This window comes from Carcharhinus amblyrhynchos, chromosome 1 (genome assembly GCF_965287045.1).
Source record: "Carcharhinus amblyrhynchos chromosome 1, sCarAmb.v2.hapA, whole genome shotgun sequence".
NCBI lineage: Eukaryota > Metazoa > Chordata > Chondrichthyes > Carcharhiniformes > Carcharhinidae > Carcharhinus > Carcharhinus amblyrhynchos.
In genome coordinates this window covers 163,100,252-163,119,150 of record NC_137324.1, presented here as the reverse complement: position 1 = coordinate 163,119,150, position 18,899 = coordinate 163,100,252, and the positions used below count along the sequence as shown (strand labels likewise).

Below are 18,899 nucleotides of genomic sequence, written 5' to 3'. Positions count from 1 at the left end.
CAGATCTTATCATGTTGGTCCATGACAGCTTAAACAAGGAATTGAAACTTTCTCCAAAGGTTTCTCTTTTTTGAATTTCGTCATTGTTTTAAACAAAGGTGTCTGAAACTGCTCTTTATTAAGCAGCACAGGACTGGTAAACTTTCATTTCAAATTATTTTGTTGACCCAATAACTTATCTGAAGCAATCAAACATTTCTTTACAGTTAGTCATTTCATGCATAGAATAATACTTTTTCAACAAAATGTGGTCACTTCTCTTGCAGAGATCTTTAGCTAATAAACTAATATACAACAAATCCAGGAAGACGCAATTGTCTTCTGTCAGTTCCTGGTAACAGACACACAAAAACGTGAGATTTAATTTAACATTCCCCATTTCTATTTCACGGCAAGACAATTAATAAATTTGTGCTTGCAAGAGTTTCTTACTTAAGACTTTCTTTTAAGCAGTGATAGCAATTTGCAACTGAATTGTTTCAATATTAATAACTCTACCTTATGATTTCTAGAATAAATTCTGCATTGTGTGAACAAAATATCTCAATGACTATAATTACAGTATATATGGATAAGCACAGTAAGAAGACACAACTGTACTTCTGACAATAACCTGGTGTTGTGAGACTTCTTACAATGAGGATGTTGTCAGAATACATGTGGACATTAACAACATTGGCTAACATGGAGGCCAGGAGGAGATGTTGGGTGATCAGCAGTTTTGTGAGAAGGCGGCCTAGGGAAAGAGGTGGGGTCTTATTGGCAAAATGACTTCAGTAAAGTGCTAACAAGAGAAAGGAGAGAAACTGGAGAAGGAGATTGGGAAATTTCACAATTGCACTGTGAATGAAAGCCTACTTCTGACTAATAAATAAACTTTAAAAGGAAGCGAGCTCAGGGAGAGGGCTGAGTTTGGAGGGGGGAAATTAGAGGGTTTGGTCAAATGGGCCTGTGGGAGAGAGAAAGCGGAGAAGCAATTGCTCAGATGGTCTCCACCTCGGTGAAGAGAAATAATAACATTGCAGACTAAAGACAGGGGTGTGGGACTATTGCTACTGTAGAGCTAGTACAGGCATAACAAGACGAATAGCTTCTTCCTTTCCTGCAACAATTTTATGATTCGACGAACACAATGGTCAATATCTCATCCGGTACACAAGGCGCATGCGCATCGCCCAAAAGGTCCCATCTCGTTCAGCGCGCATGCGCATTTCCGCCACCCGCTCGATTGCTTCAGTCTGAATCAGTGAACTGACTCGATGATCCATTAATTGTTCTGTTGCCGTGACGTCAGCGTGTTTCAGTATGGCGGCCGCAAACGCAGGGCCGGAAGGAAAGTTCCGGAAAGCGGCTCGGAGCTGAGCTCCCCCCCCCCCTCCCCCGACTCCCCCACCCCCACCCCCGCCGGAGCCTAGCCCCCAGGCCCATGGAAGGTCGCTCCCAGGATGGGCCGGGATCCGAGCAACTAAACGCCATCCCCGGCAGAGTCCAACCGTCCGGGACGCGGGTTAATGGAGAGTCGAGCGATGCCCCGGCTCCATCCCCGTGCCGGAGGCTCCCGCTCCTGGCCCAGGGGGCAGGTGAGAACTTGGACCCGCCGGCACCTTCCCGGGGCAGCGAGGGCGCTGGGCTTCAGGGGAGTCAGTTCATGGCAAACTGTCCACCCCATCTCTCCCCCCCACCCCCATCTCCCCCCCCCACCCCCAGCCCCATCTCCCCCCCCCCCACCCCCAGCCCCATCTCCCCCCCCCCCCATCCCCAGCCCCATCTCCCCCCCCCCCATCCCCAGCCCCATCTCCCCCCCCCACCCCCACCCCCATCTCCCCCCCCCCACCCCCATCTCCCCCCCCCCACCCCCAGCCCCATCTCCCCCCCCCCACCCCCAGCCCCATCTCCTCCCCCCCCAGCCCCATCTCCCCCCCCCCACCCCCAGCCCCATCTCCCCCCCCCCCACCCCCAGCCCCATCTCCCCCCCCCCCCACCCCCAGCCCCATCTCCCCCCCCCCCACCCCCAGCCCCATCTCTCTCACCCCCGCCTCCCACCGTCCCCCCCGCTTCCCACCGTCCTCCCGCCGCACACCCCCGCCTCCCACCGTCCCCCTCCGCCGCACAGCCCCACTGTCCCCCCTGCCGCACACCCCCACCTCCCACCGTCCCATCCCCTCCTCCCCTCCTCCTCCTCCTCCTCCTCCTCCTCTCCCGCCCCCCCATCTCTATAGTATCTGCAGTTTTTGTTAATACCATACTCAAAATAGATCTATAGGACCTTGGGTTTTTATGATTCCATAAACATTTGTTTTGATCAGAAATTTTGTTTTTTAATAAATAGTTTGATAGTATATGTGGTTAAACAGCGTATGCTATTAAGATGCATGGTTTGATTTTAGTTTGCCGTGAATAAATTGAACTGGCTGCTTAATGGTAGGAGCTCAATATTTGCAAGCAAGGCAATTGGACTGTCTCACATTTGCTCTCATTCTAGCCTGTTGCACTGAAATTGCATGTGAGAGAGTTTTGAAAGAGACAAAGGTACATGTCTGCAGGGATTATCACCCTTGTCTCATGAGTCAGATGGTTGTGGACTCATGTCCCATCCCAGGGACTTACTTGTACATTTTTTTTTCAATCAAAAGAACCGACTCAATCGTGGTCCCCACATGACGGACAAATAAATTCCAAGCTGACAAGACAAAATCAAATAAGATCAAAACTGACAGGATGAGGCATTGCTCCCTCTCCTGGGCTTGATCTAATGCTCCATCTTAGCCAAAAGGCCGAGATGGCTTTGAAAATTGCACCAGATAAAGCCTCAATTTAACTTTTTGGCTATTTACTCAACCCTAGTTTAGGCAAACCACAATTGCAGGCATCAGCACACCCCTAAGTGCAGTGGGCTAGCCTTATCTCTTGCTTGATCATAGTTTCACTTCTGTCAGTGGGCTAATGTTCGGTGGGACTGTGCATTGTGTAAATTGGCTGTTGTGTTTCTTACATTGCAGTAATGACGTCTTCAGAAATGATTAATTGGCTGTAAAGTGATTTGGGATGTCCTGAAACAATGCCAGATATATACAACTCCATTTTTATTCTTTTGGCTGTGATTGTCTAGTTTCTGTTTCCAATCCCTATCCTCCCAACATTCACCATTAAGATTCCGTGGATAATGGTGACTTTACTGAGAAGTTATGGAAGGAAAGTACTTGACATATCATCAATAGAACTGTATCCCAGCAATAACTTAATTGCTCTTTTTCAAAGAAGGAATCTTGGCCAAATGGTTATTTGATGGATTTCTTTTTGGAACATGGCTTCTGAGTACTGATACACTGATGTTTCATATGACTGATGAATAAGTCTTTTTTTTTAAAATGTGGCTTTGGACACAGGTGAAGAAAGTGATTTTAGTACTTGATTACTGAGAAAACTAAGCTAACCTCTGCTGTGGTGTGAGAGTAGTGAAACTGTTAAGTTGTGGTTTTTATATACAGTACAATTCTGTTTGTTTATCTGAACCGAATGATGGTTCCTCTCTTTAAAGCTCCACCCCTACCAACGTTTAGTTGGTGAATTTGCTATTTTGCAAATTCAGATGCACACACGAAAGTGGCAATTATACAGTCTAATTTTTTGTGGAACTTTAATTTTGATATTGTTATAAGATGCTTGGAAGAGGAAGTCATGCCTTACTTCAGTAAATGCAGAGTCAAAATTACTTTGCACAGGCACTAAATTTGTATAAATGTTTCAGAAACTTTGGGGTGTGGGGGGGGTGGTTCTTATACTTCCGTTTGTCTGTACATGTTAATTTACTTTAAAAAAAATTCCTCATATCTTAACCATTGAAAACTTTTAACAAATCATAGCTTAACCATACAAAAACTTTAGTCAAGCAACAAATTTCCAAGATACATAAATAATGTGAATGATGGCATAGCAGTAGAAGCATAGAAAATAGAAGCAGGAGCAGGCCGTTTGGCCCTTCGAGCCTGCTTTGCCATTCATTATGATCATGGCTGATCATTTCGATATTCTGATGCCGCCTCCTCTCCCCCCAATATCCCTTCTGCCCCAGGAGTTCTGTTATTGAAGTGGCAATCCAGAGACCCAGATTAATGCACCACCAGAGGAAATGTTCCTCTCAGATTTGCCTTAAAAAAAAATGTGACCAGTCTTGTCCCAGGAAACACCTTTCCGTCCCACCGATTTTATAAATTAGCTTTCAATGTGAGATCATTGGAAAGTTTTCTGAAAATCCCTGTACACTATGTTAATTGGGCAACCTCTTCACAAATCCGGAGAACTTCAAAAAAAAATAGGTTAGTGAAACATGACCTACTCTTCGACAAGTTATGCTCAGGGTCTTTTTTCTGGGTGATCATAGAATCCCTGCAGTGCAGAGGGAGGCCATTTGGCCCATTAAGTTGGCACCAACTCTCTGAAAGAGCAGCTTGCCCAGGTCCACTCCATCCTCACAGCCCTGGCTAACCCACGCACACTAAAGGGCAATTCAGCATGGCCAATCTACTTAACCTGCACATCTTTGAGAGGAAAGCAGAGTAAACCTAGGCAGACACAGGGAGAATATATGAACTCCACGCAGACAGTCACTCAAGGTTGGAATTGAACCTGGGCACCTGGCACTGTGAGGCAGCAGTGCTAACACCGTGTCATCATCATCAAGTATTTCAGGTTATCTATCAGCGTTACTCTTGTCATAGACAAATTTATTGGCCTATGAATTCCCAGTTCTGACTTGTTGCCATTTTTGATCATTGATGCATTCAAATCTTATCAGTCAATGGAAACCAACCCCGACTCCTCTGAACAGCTAAATATTTAAGCAAAGAGCTCTCTTAGCAAACCTGTTTAATTTGAGTATGCCTTATTCTTTCAGAGATTAGATTCGCATCCGCTTCGACATTGAGAAATATAGGGTCTGCTCTATTTTGTGTTAATGACATCTAAGGAGAGTGTCAGTGATGACTGGTGCAAAGTAGCTATTTAAAGGCTGTGTTTTCTTGTACTTGAAACACAGATCTTATTGAGAGAGCCAGGAAATAGTAGTCACAAGATTAACTTCCTCGTTGATAGATGTGAAAATGGAAGAAGTAATTTGCAGTTGAGACCGAGAGTACAGGGTAAGAGAAATAGCTTGTTTTGATATTAACAGCATTTCTTTGTGTTTAGCAAATTGAATAAAAATTCCAGTGGTTGACTTGATACTGATGAGCAAGAACAACTTAAAGCTATTTCTGTGCCACTTATAAACAAAAATCATGTTGGCACCAGTCATCTGTTTAAGCCTTCAGAAAAATGATGCTTTTGGCTTATTATTGTGTTCACCGTTGTGTACTATTGCTGGGGAAATAGAACATGTTTCTGCTCCCCGCATCCAGTCTCAGAATGGAGCATTCCTCAATAAGCATCCTTGGCGTGATACAAACCATAGCTTCCTTTGGTTTGCATTCGTTAGAGTACTGCTGTGGACTTTCTTAGTTTTCCATGCTGGACTTTTATCAGTTTTACTCAAATTTTAACAGTTTTGCACTGGGGACGCATCTAGCATGCACTGCATTTAGACATTTCCAGCAGGTTCCATGTAAAATTATGATCACAAGATTTTTTTTGCCATTAGTATGGATTGGATTTGAAAGAACTGGCATGCTATTGCTAACATGCTATGTTGTTCAGTCCACTTGTCTTAAATTAAATGTCTTTTCTTTCTCTGTATTGCAATTTAGTAACTATCAAAATAATAGGAATCCCATGATCTGAAATGAATGTCAATCTTGGTAGTGTTGATATTTGGTTCTAACTAGATAGTAACATATTCTCTGAAGAAAATATGTCAAACATTTTCACAGCTTAGCAGCTTGACGCTAAAACAACATTATTGAAATAGTTATATTTTTTAAAATTTGGTGTGAAAAGATGTTTATGCAATCTTTGTTTATAGGGTTACCATAGCTGTTAATTGTGTTCCTTTGTAGCATTGTCTTTATTGCTTATAACCTCTTTTTATACCTGTGATTCACCTTATTATTTCAAAATGTTGGTTTTTATTTTAGGTACATACAGCAACCCACCTAAGATACTGGAGGACAGAATTTGCACGGACTTCATGACTCCTGCTGGACAGTGTGTCAATAATTGTGAAGTTGTGAATTTTCAAAACTGTGAAGTGAAGGCAATGTGGTCCTTATCTGTACCAAAATACAAGCACAATTTGCACTGCTCTAGGTATGAAGACAGTAATAGCCTTAATTCTGAGGACTCGGGCATTCCCATATTAGAAATTGGAAATCCAGAACCCATCCATTGTGGTGTGTTAAATGTCAGAACAAACAATACTGATTCATCACAAACAACTGGATTGATGCAAGATAAACTTGGACAAGGTTCGGGTAGTCTCCCACCTGGCATGTGCTCACCAGCTATCCGTATTGAGACTGACAATGCACTGCGAAAATCTTCAACATTTCCTCGATCTGGTTATGATAATGTGAAGCTTTACAGTCCATCAAGCAGAGCAGTAAACAAGGCTGATGATATATCTGTAAGCAGTATTTCAAGTCTCAGCACAGAACTGTCCACAACCATGTCTGTTAGCAACGAGGATATTCTAGATAGTTTAGTTACCAGTAACTCGAGTGCAATTGTAACTCTGGAAACAGATGAAGCACAGTTTACTGACATCAGTCTAAATTCTTCACGAGACAGCTACAATCAAGCTGATAGCCCTTCAGAGCAAGAGACCAAATACAAAAAACTGGGCACACTTGCCAGCTTTTTTACCAGGTAAAATCCACTCTCAATTAATTGTTTTTTAAGCTTACTGTTTTTCTGGAAGCAGAGAAGGAAGGGTAGGGCTGGAATGTTTGCTCTGGTTATTTTTGTATGGTAACCTAGATGACCCGAGGTTACCAGTCTGCCTTCCTGAACCGGTGCAGTTTGCGTTGTGAAGGTGTGTCCACGAAGCTGCTTTTTACTCGTAAGTAATATGTAATATATTATAGATTTGCTTTTGTCTTCATGTTTTATTCTTTCATGGGATATGAGTGTCACTGGTGTGGCCAGCATTTATTTTTCATTCTGAATTCCTCTTGGGAAGGTGTTACCTTGAACCTCTGCAGTCCATGTGGTATAGTAGTACCCATTGTGTTGTCAGGAAGGAGGTTGCAGGTTTTTGACCCAGTAACACTGAAGGAATTGCGATGAGATAGTCAAGATAATGTGCAGTTTGGAGGGGGACTTGCAGGTGCCGTGTTGCCATGCAGCTGTTGTCCTTGTTCTTCTCGGTGGTAGAGGTTGAAGGTTTGGAAGGGGCTGTCGAAGGAGGCTTGGCGAATTATGTATGGCGTTAGTGGTGGATGGGGTGCCAGTCAAGTGGGGCTGCTATGTCTGGATGGTGTCGAGCTCCTTGAATGCTGTTGGAGCTGCACTCATCCTGGCATTGGAGCATAATCCAGCACACTTGTGTCTGGCAGATGATAGACAGGCTTTGGGAAATCAGGAGGTGGAGTCATTTGCTGCAGTATCCTCACCCTCTGGCCTGCTGTTCCAATTAAGTTTCTGGTAAATTGTAACCCCAGGATGTTAAAGGTGGGATATTCAAAGATGGCAGTGCTTTCGTTGGGAACATAGGAACAGGATTAGGCCATTGAGCCCATGAAGCCTGTTCCGCGATTGAGAACCTGGCTGATCTCTGGTCCAACTTGCCCATACCCCTTGATAACTTTGCTTCGCAAAAAATTATCTATCTCAGATTTAAGGATAGACAACTGGTTCGGTATCAACTGCCATTTGTGGAAGAGAATTTCAAACCTCTATCGCTCGCTATGTGTAGAAATGCTTCCTAACATCCCTCCTGAGTGGTCTGGTCCTAATTTTTAGACTATGCCTTGTTCTAGAATCTCCAACCAATGAAAATGTCTTTTCTTTCTCTATCTGCCTTTCCCTGTTATTATCTTGAAGACTTCAATCAGGTCACCCCTTAGCCTTCTAAATTCTAGAGAAAACAAGTCTAAATTATCTAATCTCTCCTCATAATTAAACCCCTGAAGTTCCAGGGCAGTCTATCCTTCCTAAGCTGTGGTGCCCAGATCTGCTCAAAGCAGTGCAACTGGGGTCAAACCAGAGTTTTATATAGCTGTAGCATAACACCTGGATCCTTGTACTGCAGTCCTCTAAAGGCCAACATTCCCTTTGCTGCCTTCATTATTTTACATAAGAACACAAGAAATAGGAGCAGGAGTAGGCCATCTAGCCCCTCGAGCCTGCCCCGCCATTCAATATCATGGCTGATCTGAAGTGGATCAGTTCCACTTACCCGCTTTCTCCCCATAACCCTTATTCCCTTATCGATGAGAAATCTATCAGTGACTTAAACATATTCAACGAGGTAGCCTCCACCACTTCATTGGGCAGAGGACTCCAGAGATTCACTACCCTCTGAGAGAAGAAGTTTCTCCTCAACTCCTAAACTGACTCCCACCTTATTTTGAGGCTGTGTCCTCTAGTTCTGATTTCCTTTCTAAGTGGAAAGAATCTCTCGACCTCTACCCTATCTAGCCCCTTCATTATCTTGTCTCTATAAGATCACCCCTCAGCCTTCTAAACTCCAACGAGTACAGACTCAATCTCACCTCATAAGCTAACCCCCTCATCTCCGGTATCAGCCTGGTGAACCTTCTCTGTACTCCCTACAAGGCCAGTATATCCTTTCGCAAATAAGAGGACCAAAATGGCACACAGTACTCTAGTTGCGGCCTCACCAGTGCCTTGTACGGTTGCAGCAAGACCTCCCTGCTTTTATATTCTATCCCCCTCGCGATAAAGGCCAACATTCCATTCGCCTACTTGAACACCTGCTGCATTTGCAGACTGAGTTTTTGTGTTTCATGCATAAGGACCCCCAGGTCCCCCTGCACAGTAGCATGTTGTAATTTTTCACCATTTAAATAATAGTCCATTTTACTATTATTTGTTCCAAAGTAGATAACCTTACATTTGCCAACATTATACTCCATCTGCCAGATTCTCGGTCACTCACTCAGCCTTTCCAAATCTCTCTGCAGACTTTCCGTGTCCTCCATGCAATTTGCTTTCCCACTCATCTTCGTGTCATTAGCAAACTTTGTTACCCTACACTCAGTCCCCTCCTCCAGATTGTCTATGTATATGGTAAACAGTTGAGGCTGCAGCACTGATCCCTGCGACATGCCACTAGTCACCAACTGCCAACCAGAAAAGCACCCATTTATTCCAACTCTCTGCTTCCTGTTAGATTACCAATCCTTAATTCATGCTAACACTTTATCCCCAACTCTGTGTACCCTAATCTTCTGCGGCAACCTTTTGTGAGGCACCTTATCGAACGCTGTTGTTTTCTGCACTTGTTCATGGCATTCTATGCGCCTGAACCCCCAAGTCTCTGGACATCTACTGTATTTAACTTCATACCATCTAGAAGGTGCCCTGATTTATCCTTTTTGGTCCAAAATGAATAACCTTATGCTTGCTTAGATTGAAATCCATCTGCCACAGTTTTGCCTGTTCACCCAATTTATCAATATCTTTTTGTAATTGTGTGCTGTCATCTACAGTGTCCACAATGCCACCTAACTTTGTGTCATCAGCAAATTTAGATATAAGACTTTTGATGCCATTATCCAAGTCATTAATAAATAATATGAACAATTGAGGAGATGGGCATTGTCTGGCACTAGTGGGGCACAAATGTTATTTTATAAAGTGTTCCAGGGTTTTGCTCAGCAGTGCTGGAGTGGCAGTGTCTGTCCAAGTCAGGACGGATGGAGATGATTGTGTTTCCATGCACCCACCATGCCAAGATGTGGCGAAAATGGTTTGGAGCTATTGCCAAAGAAGCCTGGTTGAGTTTCTGAAGTGCATACTGCATTCACAGTACGTAGAAGTTAGATATTGATTAGTGGGAAGGGTGCTGATCATGCGGAGCACAATGGTGTTGACCTTCAGTATTGTTGTAGCTACTCCTATCCAACCAAGAGGAGAATATTCTGCTGCACTCCTGACTTACCGTCCCTGCTTCCTGTAATTTTTCTCATTGTATGCGGCCTGTTTATTGCACTGCACAGCCTCTTTGAGATTGCTGTGTGCCAAGTTTGTGCACGTTAAAGAGAATGTTGCTTGAGCATGGTCCTTTCGTTTCATTGGGGGGTGCATTGAATTGCTGCACGGTTAGAGTTTAGACAGAGCATTTCATGAGCCTTATAGAAGGCAGTGAGAAATATCATAACACCAGTTTAAAGTCCAACAGGGTTATTAATAGCAAACGCCACTAGCTTTCGGACTGGCTGTTCCTTTGTCAGGTGAATGGGAGTTCTCACTCATCCACCTGATGAAAGAACAAAAGTTCCAAAAGATGGTGGCGTTTGCTACAAATATACCTGTTGGACTTTAACCTGGTGTTGTGAGACTTCTTACTGTGTTTACCTTAGTCGAACGCCGGCATCTCCACACCTTGTAGAATACCCAGGCTCTGAATTGCTTTGGCTGCTATAGCATTTTTGTGGAAAGTCCAGTGGAATTCCTGGTTGTTGCTGGTGGGAATCTGCAAAAACTATATCACTAAATGTGAAGGGCAGTGCTTAGATTGTCTGTTGCAGTTTGCCATCGCCTAGCACTTGAGATTCAAATGTGACTTGCCACTTGTCAGACCAGGCGTGGATTTTGTTCAAGTCTTGCTGCATGCAGACGTGGACTGTTTCATTATCTGAGGAATTATGATTGTACAATGTTCAGCTTTAATCATCAGCAAATAGCTCCGCTTCTGACCTTGTGGTGAAGGAAAGGTGAAGTGGTGGAAAATGGTTGAGCCCAAGACACTGCTCTGATGAATTCCTGCAAAGTCCTGAAATGATTGGCCTCCAAAAATCTCAACCTGTGCTGTGTAGCACTCTGGAATTCCAAAGGTTCATAGCTCTTTCATAGAATCATAGAATCCCTACAGTGCAGAAGGAGGCCATTTGGCCGATCAAGTCTTCACTGATCACAATCCCACCCAGGACTTGTTCTTACAGACCCGCATATTTGCTTTGCTAATCTCCTGACACTGAGGATCAATTTAGCATGGCCAATCAACCTAACCCGCATATCTTTGGACTATGGGAGGAAACCGGAGCACCCAGAGGAAACCCATGCAGACACAGGAAGAATGTGCAAACTCCATATGGACAGTGACCTAAAGCTGGAATTGAACCTGGGCCCCTGGTGTTGTGAGGCAGCAGTGCTAACCACTGTGCCACCATGAAGAAATTTTTCTTTGTATCAGTCTTAAATGGCTGACCCCTTTTTCTGACAGCTCTAGTTCTAGACTCTGCTGCCCGGGAAACCATCCTGCCAACATCTGCTTTGTCACGTTCCTTAAGACTTCTTCTAAACTCCAGAAAATATCGATCTAGAGCATGTTGCTTTTGTTCTTTATCATGCATGTAATCCTTTGTTAGTTTTAAAGTTGGATTTGGTACAATGTTGTTGCAGTGCTAGCAGTTCATAGCAATACTAGTATGCAGAGGAATAACAGCAAACCAGTGTGTTTCTCAGTCTGCATGGTTCAGTTTATAACCATTTTGCCTCCTGATTTATGAGATTGTGGGTTAAAATCTCACTTGTACCATGTTATTGCTGCATTATTAGATGTACAATATTTTCAATAAGACATGAAATGGAAGCATTATTTGGATATTCTGGTTGAGATGGACATTAAAGATCGCATTGTACTATTTGAAGAAGCTTTAGAAGTGTTCCTGGTATCCTGGTCAACATTCCTCTCAGTGTATGCTGGTAGTCCAATAGTGGGCCTTTGCGCAAAATGGCTGCGATGCTCAATCTCAAAGCAGTAAGTACATGATGCGTTCAACTACTTTGGGACACTTCCAAAATATGTAACAAAAGGCAGTCTATATCTGGAAAGTTCTTTCTAATGGCAGCTTTAATTGATACTTCTCTCTCTCTCTCTCCCACCCAATCGGGGTCTCGTCTTGCTGATTAATTTTTTATAAATGAGGTTCATATTAACCTACAAACTAATGGATATTTTATTATGCATCCAAATTCACATGATCTAGCTAGTCATCTAAAATCTGCTACATATCAAATAGTATGTTAGCCAGTGTATGCATTATATGAAGTAATATACCAGTTGTGAATTTCAGTATTGGAGCAGAGATCTTAAGTGCAGCCAAAGGATCTGTTCAAAAATGCATTGGTTTTGGGACTGTCCCAATTGGCAGCAGTGTGAGTGTAAACTGAAACTTATAAGGAATCTTCCTTGGTTTAATGTTTTTAAGTTTCATTTATTTTTTGTTTTGGACAGTTCCCCTTATAAGGAGTTGCTCCTTTTACTTTATCCTTCAGTTTGTTTAAGTAGTTAACTCAAAAGGGTTGGACTATCAAGGCATTGCTCTTGGGCTGCAAACTAGATGTATTTCAGGCTAGAATTCAAATTGTTCTATTAAAGCAGGAACGTCTTTATGTGCATATTTATCCAACTGCTGTTGAAACTATATTGACATATATCTGTGCACTGCAAAATTTCATAACTTACTGTACTCCCTTGAATATGTTATCTTTGTACCACAGTTCCCTATTTCAGAGCACGAGGACAGCATTTCTGCTTTGTTTTGTGGTAAGATATCCTCTATAGTATTTTCTGTACTGTCAAATACAATTAGATTTACACATTCACATCTGAGGTTGTTTGATCTTGTATAAGTTAGCAGATCGTATTGTTTGTGTTAATTATTCTTGCCCCCCCACCCCCAGCTTGTTTCTCCTCCATTCCCATTGGTATCCTCCAATACAACTAATATTGGGCAAACGTATATTTTCATTTACATTTGGCAGCAGAACCTGTAAAACTTTTGTTGAAATATGACTTTAAACGCTGCAGCCTTGGCACTAAATCGCCCCCTCTAAATAAGCCCAGGCTTCTGCCATCTCTTATCGGGATTTCTACTCAAGTTTTCAGTTGGATAATTTTATACTGTTTTTTAACCCCAACTGTGAGAATTGGCTGAAATGTATCATTGTCTATATTTGGATGGCAATAGTACTACTATGGTTGTTGTGAATGCTTCCTCATTGTCTACTTTCTTTCTCAACCAACCTTCATTTGCTTCATCAAAGTCAAATAAGATGTAAACAACTTCTTCAAACTAACCTTTCACCTAAACTAAATTGGGCACCAGGAACTGCTTAGGAAAACTATGACTTCTGTAAAAGATAATGGACTGAGATGATTGACCTACAACAATCACAACTACCTTTCTTTGTGCTGTGTATGACTCCGACCTTTGGAGAGTTTTCTCTCTGATTCCCAATGACTCCAGTTTAGCTGGTTCCTCGATGTCACACTCAGTTAAATGCAGCTTTGATGTCAAGGGCAGTCACTCTTGCCTCAACTCTGGAGTTCAGCTCTTTTGATCATGTTTGGACCAAGGGTATAATGGCGTCAGGAGCTGGGTGGCCCTGGCAGAACCTAAACTGAATGTCAGTGAGCAGGTTATTGCTGTGCAAGTGGTGCTTGATAGCACTGTTGATCAACAGTAGACTTATGGGGTATTATTTGGATTGGATTTGTCCTGCTTTTTGTAGACAGGACATAACATCAGCAATTTTCCATATTGCCGGGTAGATGCCCGTCTTGTAGTTGTACTGGAGCAGTTTGGCTAGGAGCACAAGTCTTTGGTACTATTGCTACAATATTGTTAAGACCCGTAACCTTTGCAATATCTGGTGCCTTCAGCTGTTTCTTGATATCAGGAAGAGTGAATCGTATTGGCTAAAGGCTGGCATCAGCAATGCTGGAGACTTAGGGAGAGGTTGAGTTTGATCATCCACCCTGCATTTCTGGCAGAAAATTGTTGCGTAAGAACATAAGAAATAGGAGCAGGAGTAGGCCATCTAGCCCTTCGAGCCTGCCCCACCATTCAATAAGATCATGGCTGATCTGCAGTGGATCAGTTCCACTTTCCCGCTTTCTCCCCATAACCCTTAACATCAGTTGCAGTTGTTGACATTTCCATGATAGTGTCAGATAGGGAATTCTAAACCAGTGACAATCATGGAATGAAGTTATAAGTCCAAGATTATTAGCTTTAGATGGAATGCCCTCCTTGTGCCTGGATAAGTGCAATTCCATCAACATTCAAGAAGCTCAACACCATCCAGAAATTGATTGGCATCCTGTCCCCCACTTTAAACATTCATTCCCTTAACCATATGCACCATACATCTACAAGATACAATGCAGCAATTCACCAAGATTTTTTCAACAATACCCCCTAAACACTTGGTCTTTGGAAAGACAACGCCGCAGGTGCATGGGCATACCACCATCTGCAACTTCCAAGCTGAACATCATTCTGATGAGTAAATATATATTTTCTTCCTCTGATTGCTGCTGGATCAAAATCCTGGATCTCCTTTCCTAATAACATTGTGGGAGCATCTTCACCATATGGACAGCAGCTGTTTGAGAAGGCAGTTCAGCACTGCCTTCTCAAGGACATTTAGGAATGAGCAATAAATATTGTCTTGCCAGTAATGCCCAGATCCTAATGAACCACTTAAAACAAAAATTAGGAGCACTGTGTGGGAGCACCTATCACTTCCAAGTTGCACAACATCCTGACTTGGACTTATAGTTTCATTCCATGATTGTCACTGGTTTAGATTCCCTACCCGATAGTACCATGGAAATACCATCGTTAACAAGTTTGCAATAATTCAAGAATTAAGCTCATTGCTGACTTCTATACAATGCAGTATGGGCAATAAATGTCACCTTTAGCTGCAGGTACCCACAAGCACTGGATAAATGAAACAAAGCTAGCGAATATTGACATGATTAAGAGTTTACTCTACCTTTATCCATGATCACATACCATTTTGACATGTTGTTAAGTAGTTTGTTTTAAACGGCTCAGTAGCTTAAGAATAATGCAGAAGGTAATTTAATACGAATGTGTTTCACAACACACTGGGAAATAAATCCCTTTAGTTTAGGAAAGGAGGTTTACCCCTGCATTTAAAAAAAATACACTCAGACCAGCCAGGAGAGGATGCAGAAGACCTCCAGGAGACTTGCTGATTGTGCCGCCTTTAACTGCAGGACCTCCTTTCTGTACTTCCCTTTGACTGCACCACTGTGTTCAGGAACTTGCTGAAGAAATTATGGGTAAAATCTGTGCTGTATGGTTGAAAATTTAGCTGCACCTGGACTTTTTATTGTTTAAAAATCACTTTCATTTTGTCCTCAATTTTCCACCTTCCCTACCCTAAGTGGCTAAAATGGCAAAAGTAAAACCACTTTGTACAAAGTTTGCAAAGTCAGTTCTAATGTTATTCTGCATCCTGAAATGCAATTATTTCAATTGTTGCAGCTAATTTTATTACTTTTTTTTTACATACCAACACAGTTTAACTTTAGAAATGGAGAAGACCTGCCAGTTTTGAATATGAAGTATTCAAATATAAAATAAGAAATCGGAGCTAAAGCTGACCATACAGCCCCTTGGCTGAACTTGTTCCTCAGCTGCCATTTCCTGTCTGTTCCACATATCTCCTGAGGCACCAAAAATCTCTGTCTAGACCTCAAATATATGCGACAATGGAGCATCCGTAATCCAGTGGTGGAGAGAATTCCAAAGATTCACAGCCCTCATGAGCGAAGAAATTTCTCCTCATCTTGGTCCTGAATGATCGATCCCTTATCCTGAGACTGTGCCCATTTTCTAAATTCTCCAGCTGGCGGAAACAGTACCCTGAAGTCTACCCTGTAGAGCCTCTAGAATTTCGTATATTTCAATAAGATCACTCCACATTCTTGACTCCTGAGACTATGGGCCTTTTTACTCAGCCTCTTATCATGAGACAACCCTCTCGTCCCAGGAACTAATCGAATAAACCTTTGCCATTCTACCCCCAATCAAAGGGTATCCTTCCTTAAATATGGAAACCAAAAGGGCATAGTGCTCCTGTAATCTCACCAAAACTTTGTACAACTGCAGCAATGCTTCCTTATTGTACCCAGTTCCCTTCCAATCAAGGTCAGCATGCCATTTGTCTTAATTACTGTATCTGAATGTTTTCACCGTATGAACTCATCCAAGTCTCTCTGTCATCAATATTTAAAAGCTTCATGTATTTTTTTAAATCTGCTTTACTGTTCTTTCTTCAAAGTGAATAACCTTCCATTTCCCCACATTATGCTTCATCTGCCACCTTGTTACCTACTCACCTAACCTGTCCATATCTTTTTTTGCAGCCTTTGTACCTTCCGCACAACTAGTATTCTGACCTAATATTGTGTATATTGAATATTTGAATTGTACTCAACATTTTTAGGCATTAAGACAATTGGTAGTTTGGTTTGTTTGAGCATCAAATTGTGCCTGAAGGTTACAACACAAAATGGTAGATAATACTGCATTTACAAATAGATATTTATTACTAGCTTTACTAGTTCCTGCAACTCATGGAAATGTTCAGCTTGGTTTAAGGTTAACAATGTAAAGATTGTTCATTAGCCCTAGAGTATTGTGAGCATTGCTTCTCCATTTAAAGGACTGGAGGGCAAAAATATTTTATCTTGATCCCAGCAATCTCACTTGTATTAGCCTGATATCAATTTACATTCTTTATTAAGGTGAAACTTACTTGATTATGACTTCTATGTAATAAGACTGCAATCGGTGATTAAAGGTACCCTTTTTCCTGCCTTACCCACGTTTGGAATTCTATAGCTGATTTTCCAATGACTGTGAGAACTCATTTTTCTTTACAAGTCTCTTGAGCAGCCACCAAATCCATTAAGTGCACAGAGCCAGTTTGAGGCTAAATAGAGATAATGTCAGCATCAGGAGGACAAATGGATAAAGCTGCAATTTAATGTCATCACACTGTGTATACTCAGTCTGTATTTCTAAAATGGAATTTAGAGAATTGAAAAAAGAAGTAACATTCAGAGATTTGTACAACACTACACTCCCAAAAAAAAATTAAAGGTCAACTCCCAATATGAGCCTTGCTGTTTCCAGTATTTTTTTCCAATCTGATTAAGAATCCAAGGCCAATTGATTTCATGATAAATGGACTCTGCACTATTTTGAATGCATTGAGTATTGCTGACAAAAGTCATGCTATCATTTTTTCATCTTGCGTTCAAGGCTGTGTCCTTCTCTGTAGGGCTATAATCAAGTGACAGTTTATGCAGGATAGGATTGAACAGATTGGCAGATGTATTACTAATTTATGCTGTACCTTACATTGCACTTGGTCAGAAATATGCAAATTTTGTTTTTTTTTGCTTTGATTCCTTTGTGCTGCTATATTACCTAATAGATGACCACACCATAAACAATACCCACTTGAAACTTGTCCACATTGTAAACTGCTTTTAGCTGAAGCAGTTTGGCAGCAGAATTATTGATGCCACCAAACACACAGTAAATCTCTCTGACCATGTGTTCCTCTGAAAGTGAGGACTTTGTCCTCATGGATGGCTTCACTTTTGGTGTGCCTTTATCCTGCATTAAATAGGAAGAGATATTTGCTTATTCCAAAGCCTTATATTCCCAGCTGTCCTTCCATAGACCAGCTGAAGATGCTGAGCCCTTGAAAATGTGCCTAATTTGATCAAGCACACACGTTGCAGGAAACCCAACAACTTGGCCAATTTTTGCCTCAAGGAAAACCCAGACATATAAGATAGAGTCATACAGCACAGGAACAGGTCCTTTGGCCCACCATATCTATGCCAACCATCAAATATCAATCTAATAATCTCATTTACCAGCACTTGGACCGTAGTCTACTATGCCTAGGTGATTTAAATGCTCATCCAGATGCTTCTTAAGTGTTGCAAGGGTACCTGCCTCTATCCCCTCTTGGACAGCACGTTCCATATTTCCACAACCCTCAGGGTGAAAAAAGGTTTCTTCCAAACTCCTCTAAACCATTTACTTAGCTTAAACCTATTTCCTGTGCTATGGGGAAAAGATTCTTACAGCCTACTCTATCTATGCCTCTCATAATTTTGGATACCTCTATCAGATCCTCCCCCCAGCCTCCTCTGCTCCAAGGAAAACAAACAGTCTTTCTTCATAGCTGAACCTTTCCACCTGAGGCAACATCCTTGTGAATCTCATCTGCACTCTGTCCAGTGCAATCACATCTTTCTGACAGTGCAGCAACCAGAACTGCACCCAGTATTCTGTCTGTGGCCTACCCAATGTTTTATAAAGTTGTACCAAGACCTCCCTCCTCCTATAGTAAATGCCCTGACTAATGCATTCTGTCCCATCTAATCTTTTCACACTAAGGCAATTCCAACTAATATTGGCAAAAGTGAAATCCCCAACTACTATGACCCTATTCCTCCCGCACCTCTCTGTAATTTGCCTGCATATCTACTACTCTATCTCCCTGTGACTGTTGGGAGGTCTCTCGTATAGTCCCAGCAAAGTGATTGCCCTTTTTTATTTCTAGTCTCCACCCATATGGCCTCATTTAAAGAGCCATCTAAGACATCCTTCCTCATTACTGCATTGATGGTCTCTTTTATCAATAATGCAATGCCCCTTTTCTATTAGATTCTGCCCCCCACCATTCTGGAAACTTCTATACCCTGAAATGTTGAGTTGCCAATCCTGCCCTTCTTTCAGCCATGTCTCAGTGATTGCAACAATATCATATTTCCACATGCAGATTAACACTTTAAGTTCATCTGTCTTACCAGACAGGCTCTTTGCATTAAAATAGATACAATTTGGCCTTCTAAGCCTTCCAACCCTCCCATGTGCCTTACTGTGCCCATGTCTTCTCTGCCTGTCGGACTGACCTAGTTTTCCTTCTAA

At 42.1% G+C, this 18,899-nt stretch overlaps 1 protein-coding gene across 2 annotated transcripts in view; it reads left to right on the top strand.

Moving 5' to 3' along the window:
* The first annotated feature begins 1,405 nt into the window (after window positions 1-1,405).
* The window catches only part of LOC145346817 (TBC1 domain family member 14-like), a 79,749-nt gene continuing 62,255 nt past the window's right edge, over window positions 1,406-18,899 (top strand). For both annotated transcript variants that reach the window (XM_080194598.1, XM_080194587.1), the window contains exons 1-2: window positions 1,406-1,580; window positions 6,069-6,798. In XM_080194598.1, coding sequence (XP_080050724.1) covers window positions 1,427-1,580; window positions 6,069-6,798 — 884 coding nt within the window. In that variant the 5' untranslated portion in view covers window positions 1,406-1,426. The remainder of the gene's footprint in view (window positions 1,581-6,068; window positions 6,799-18,899) is intronic.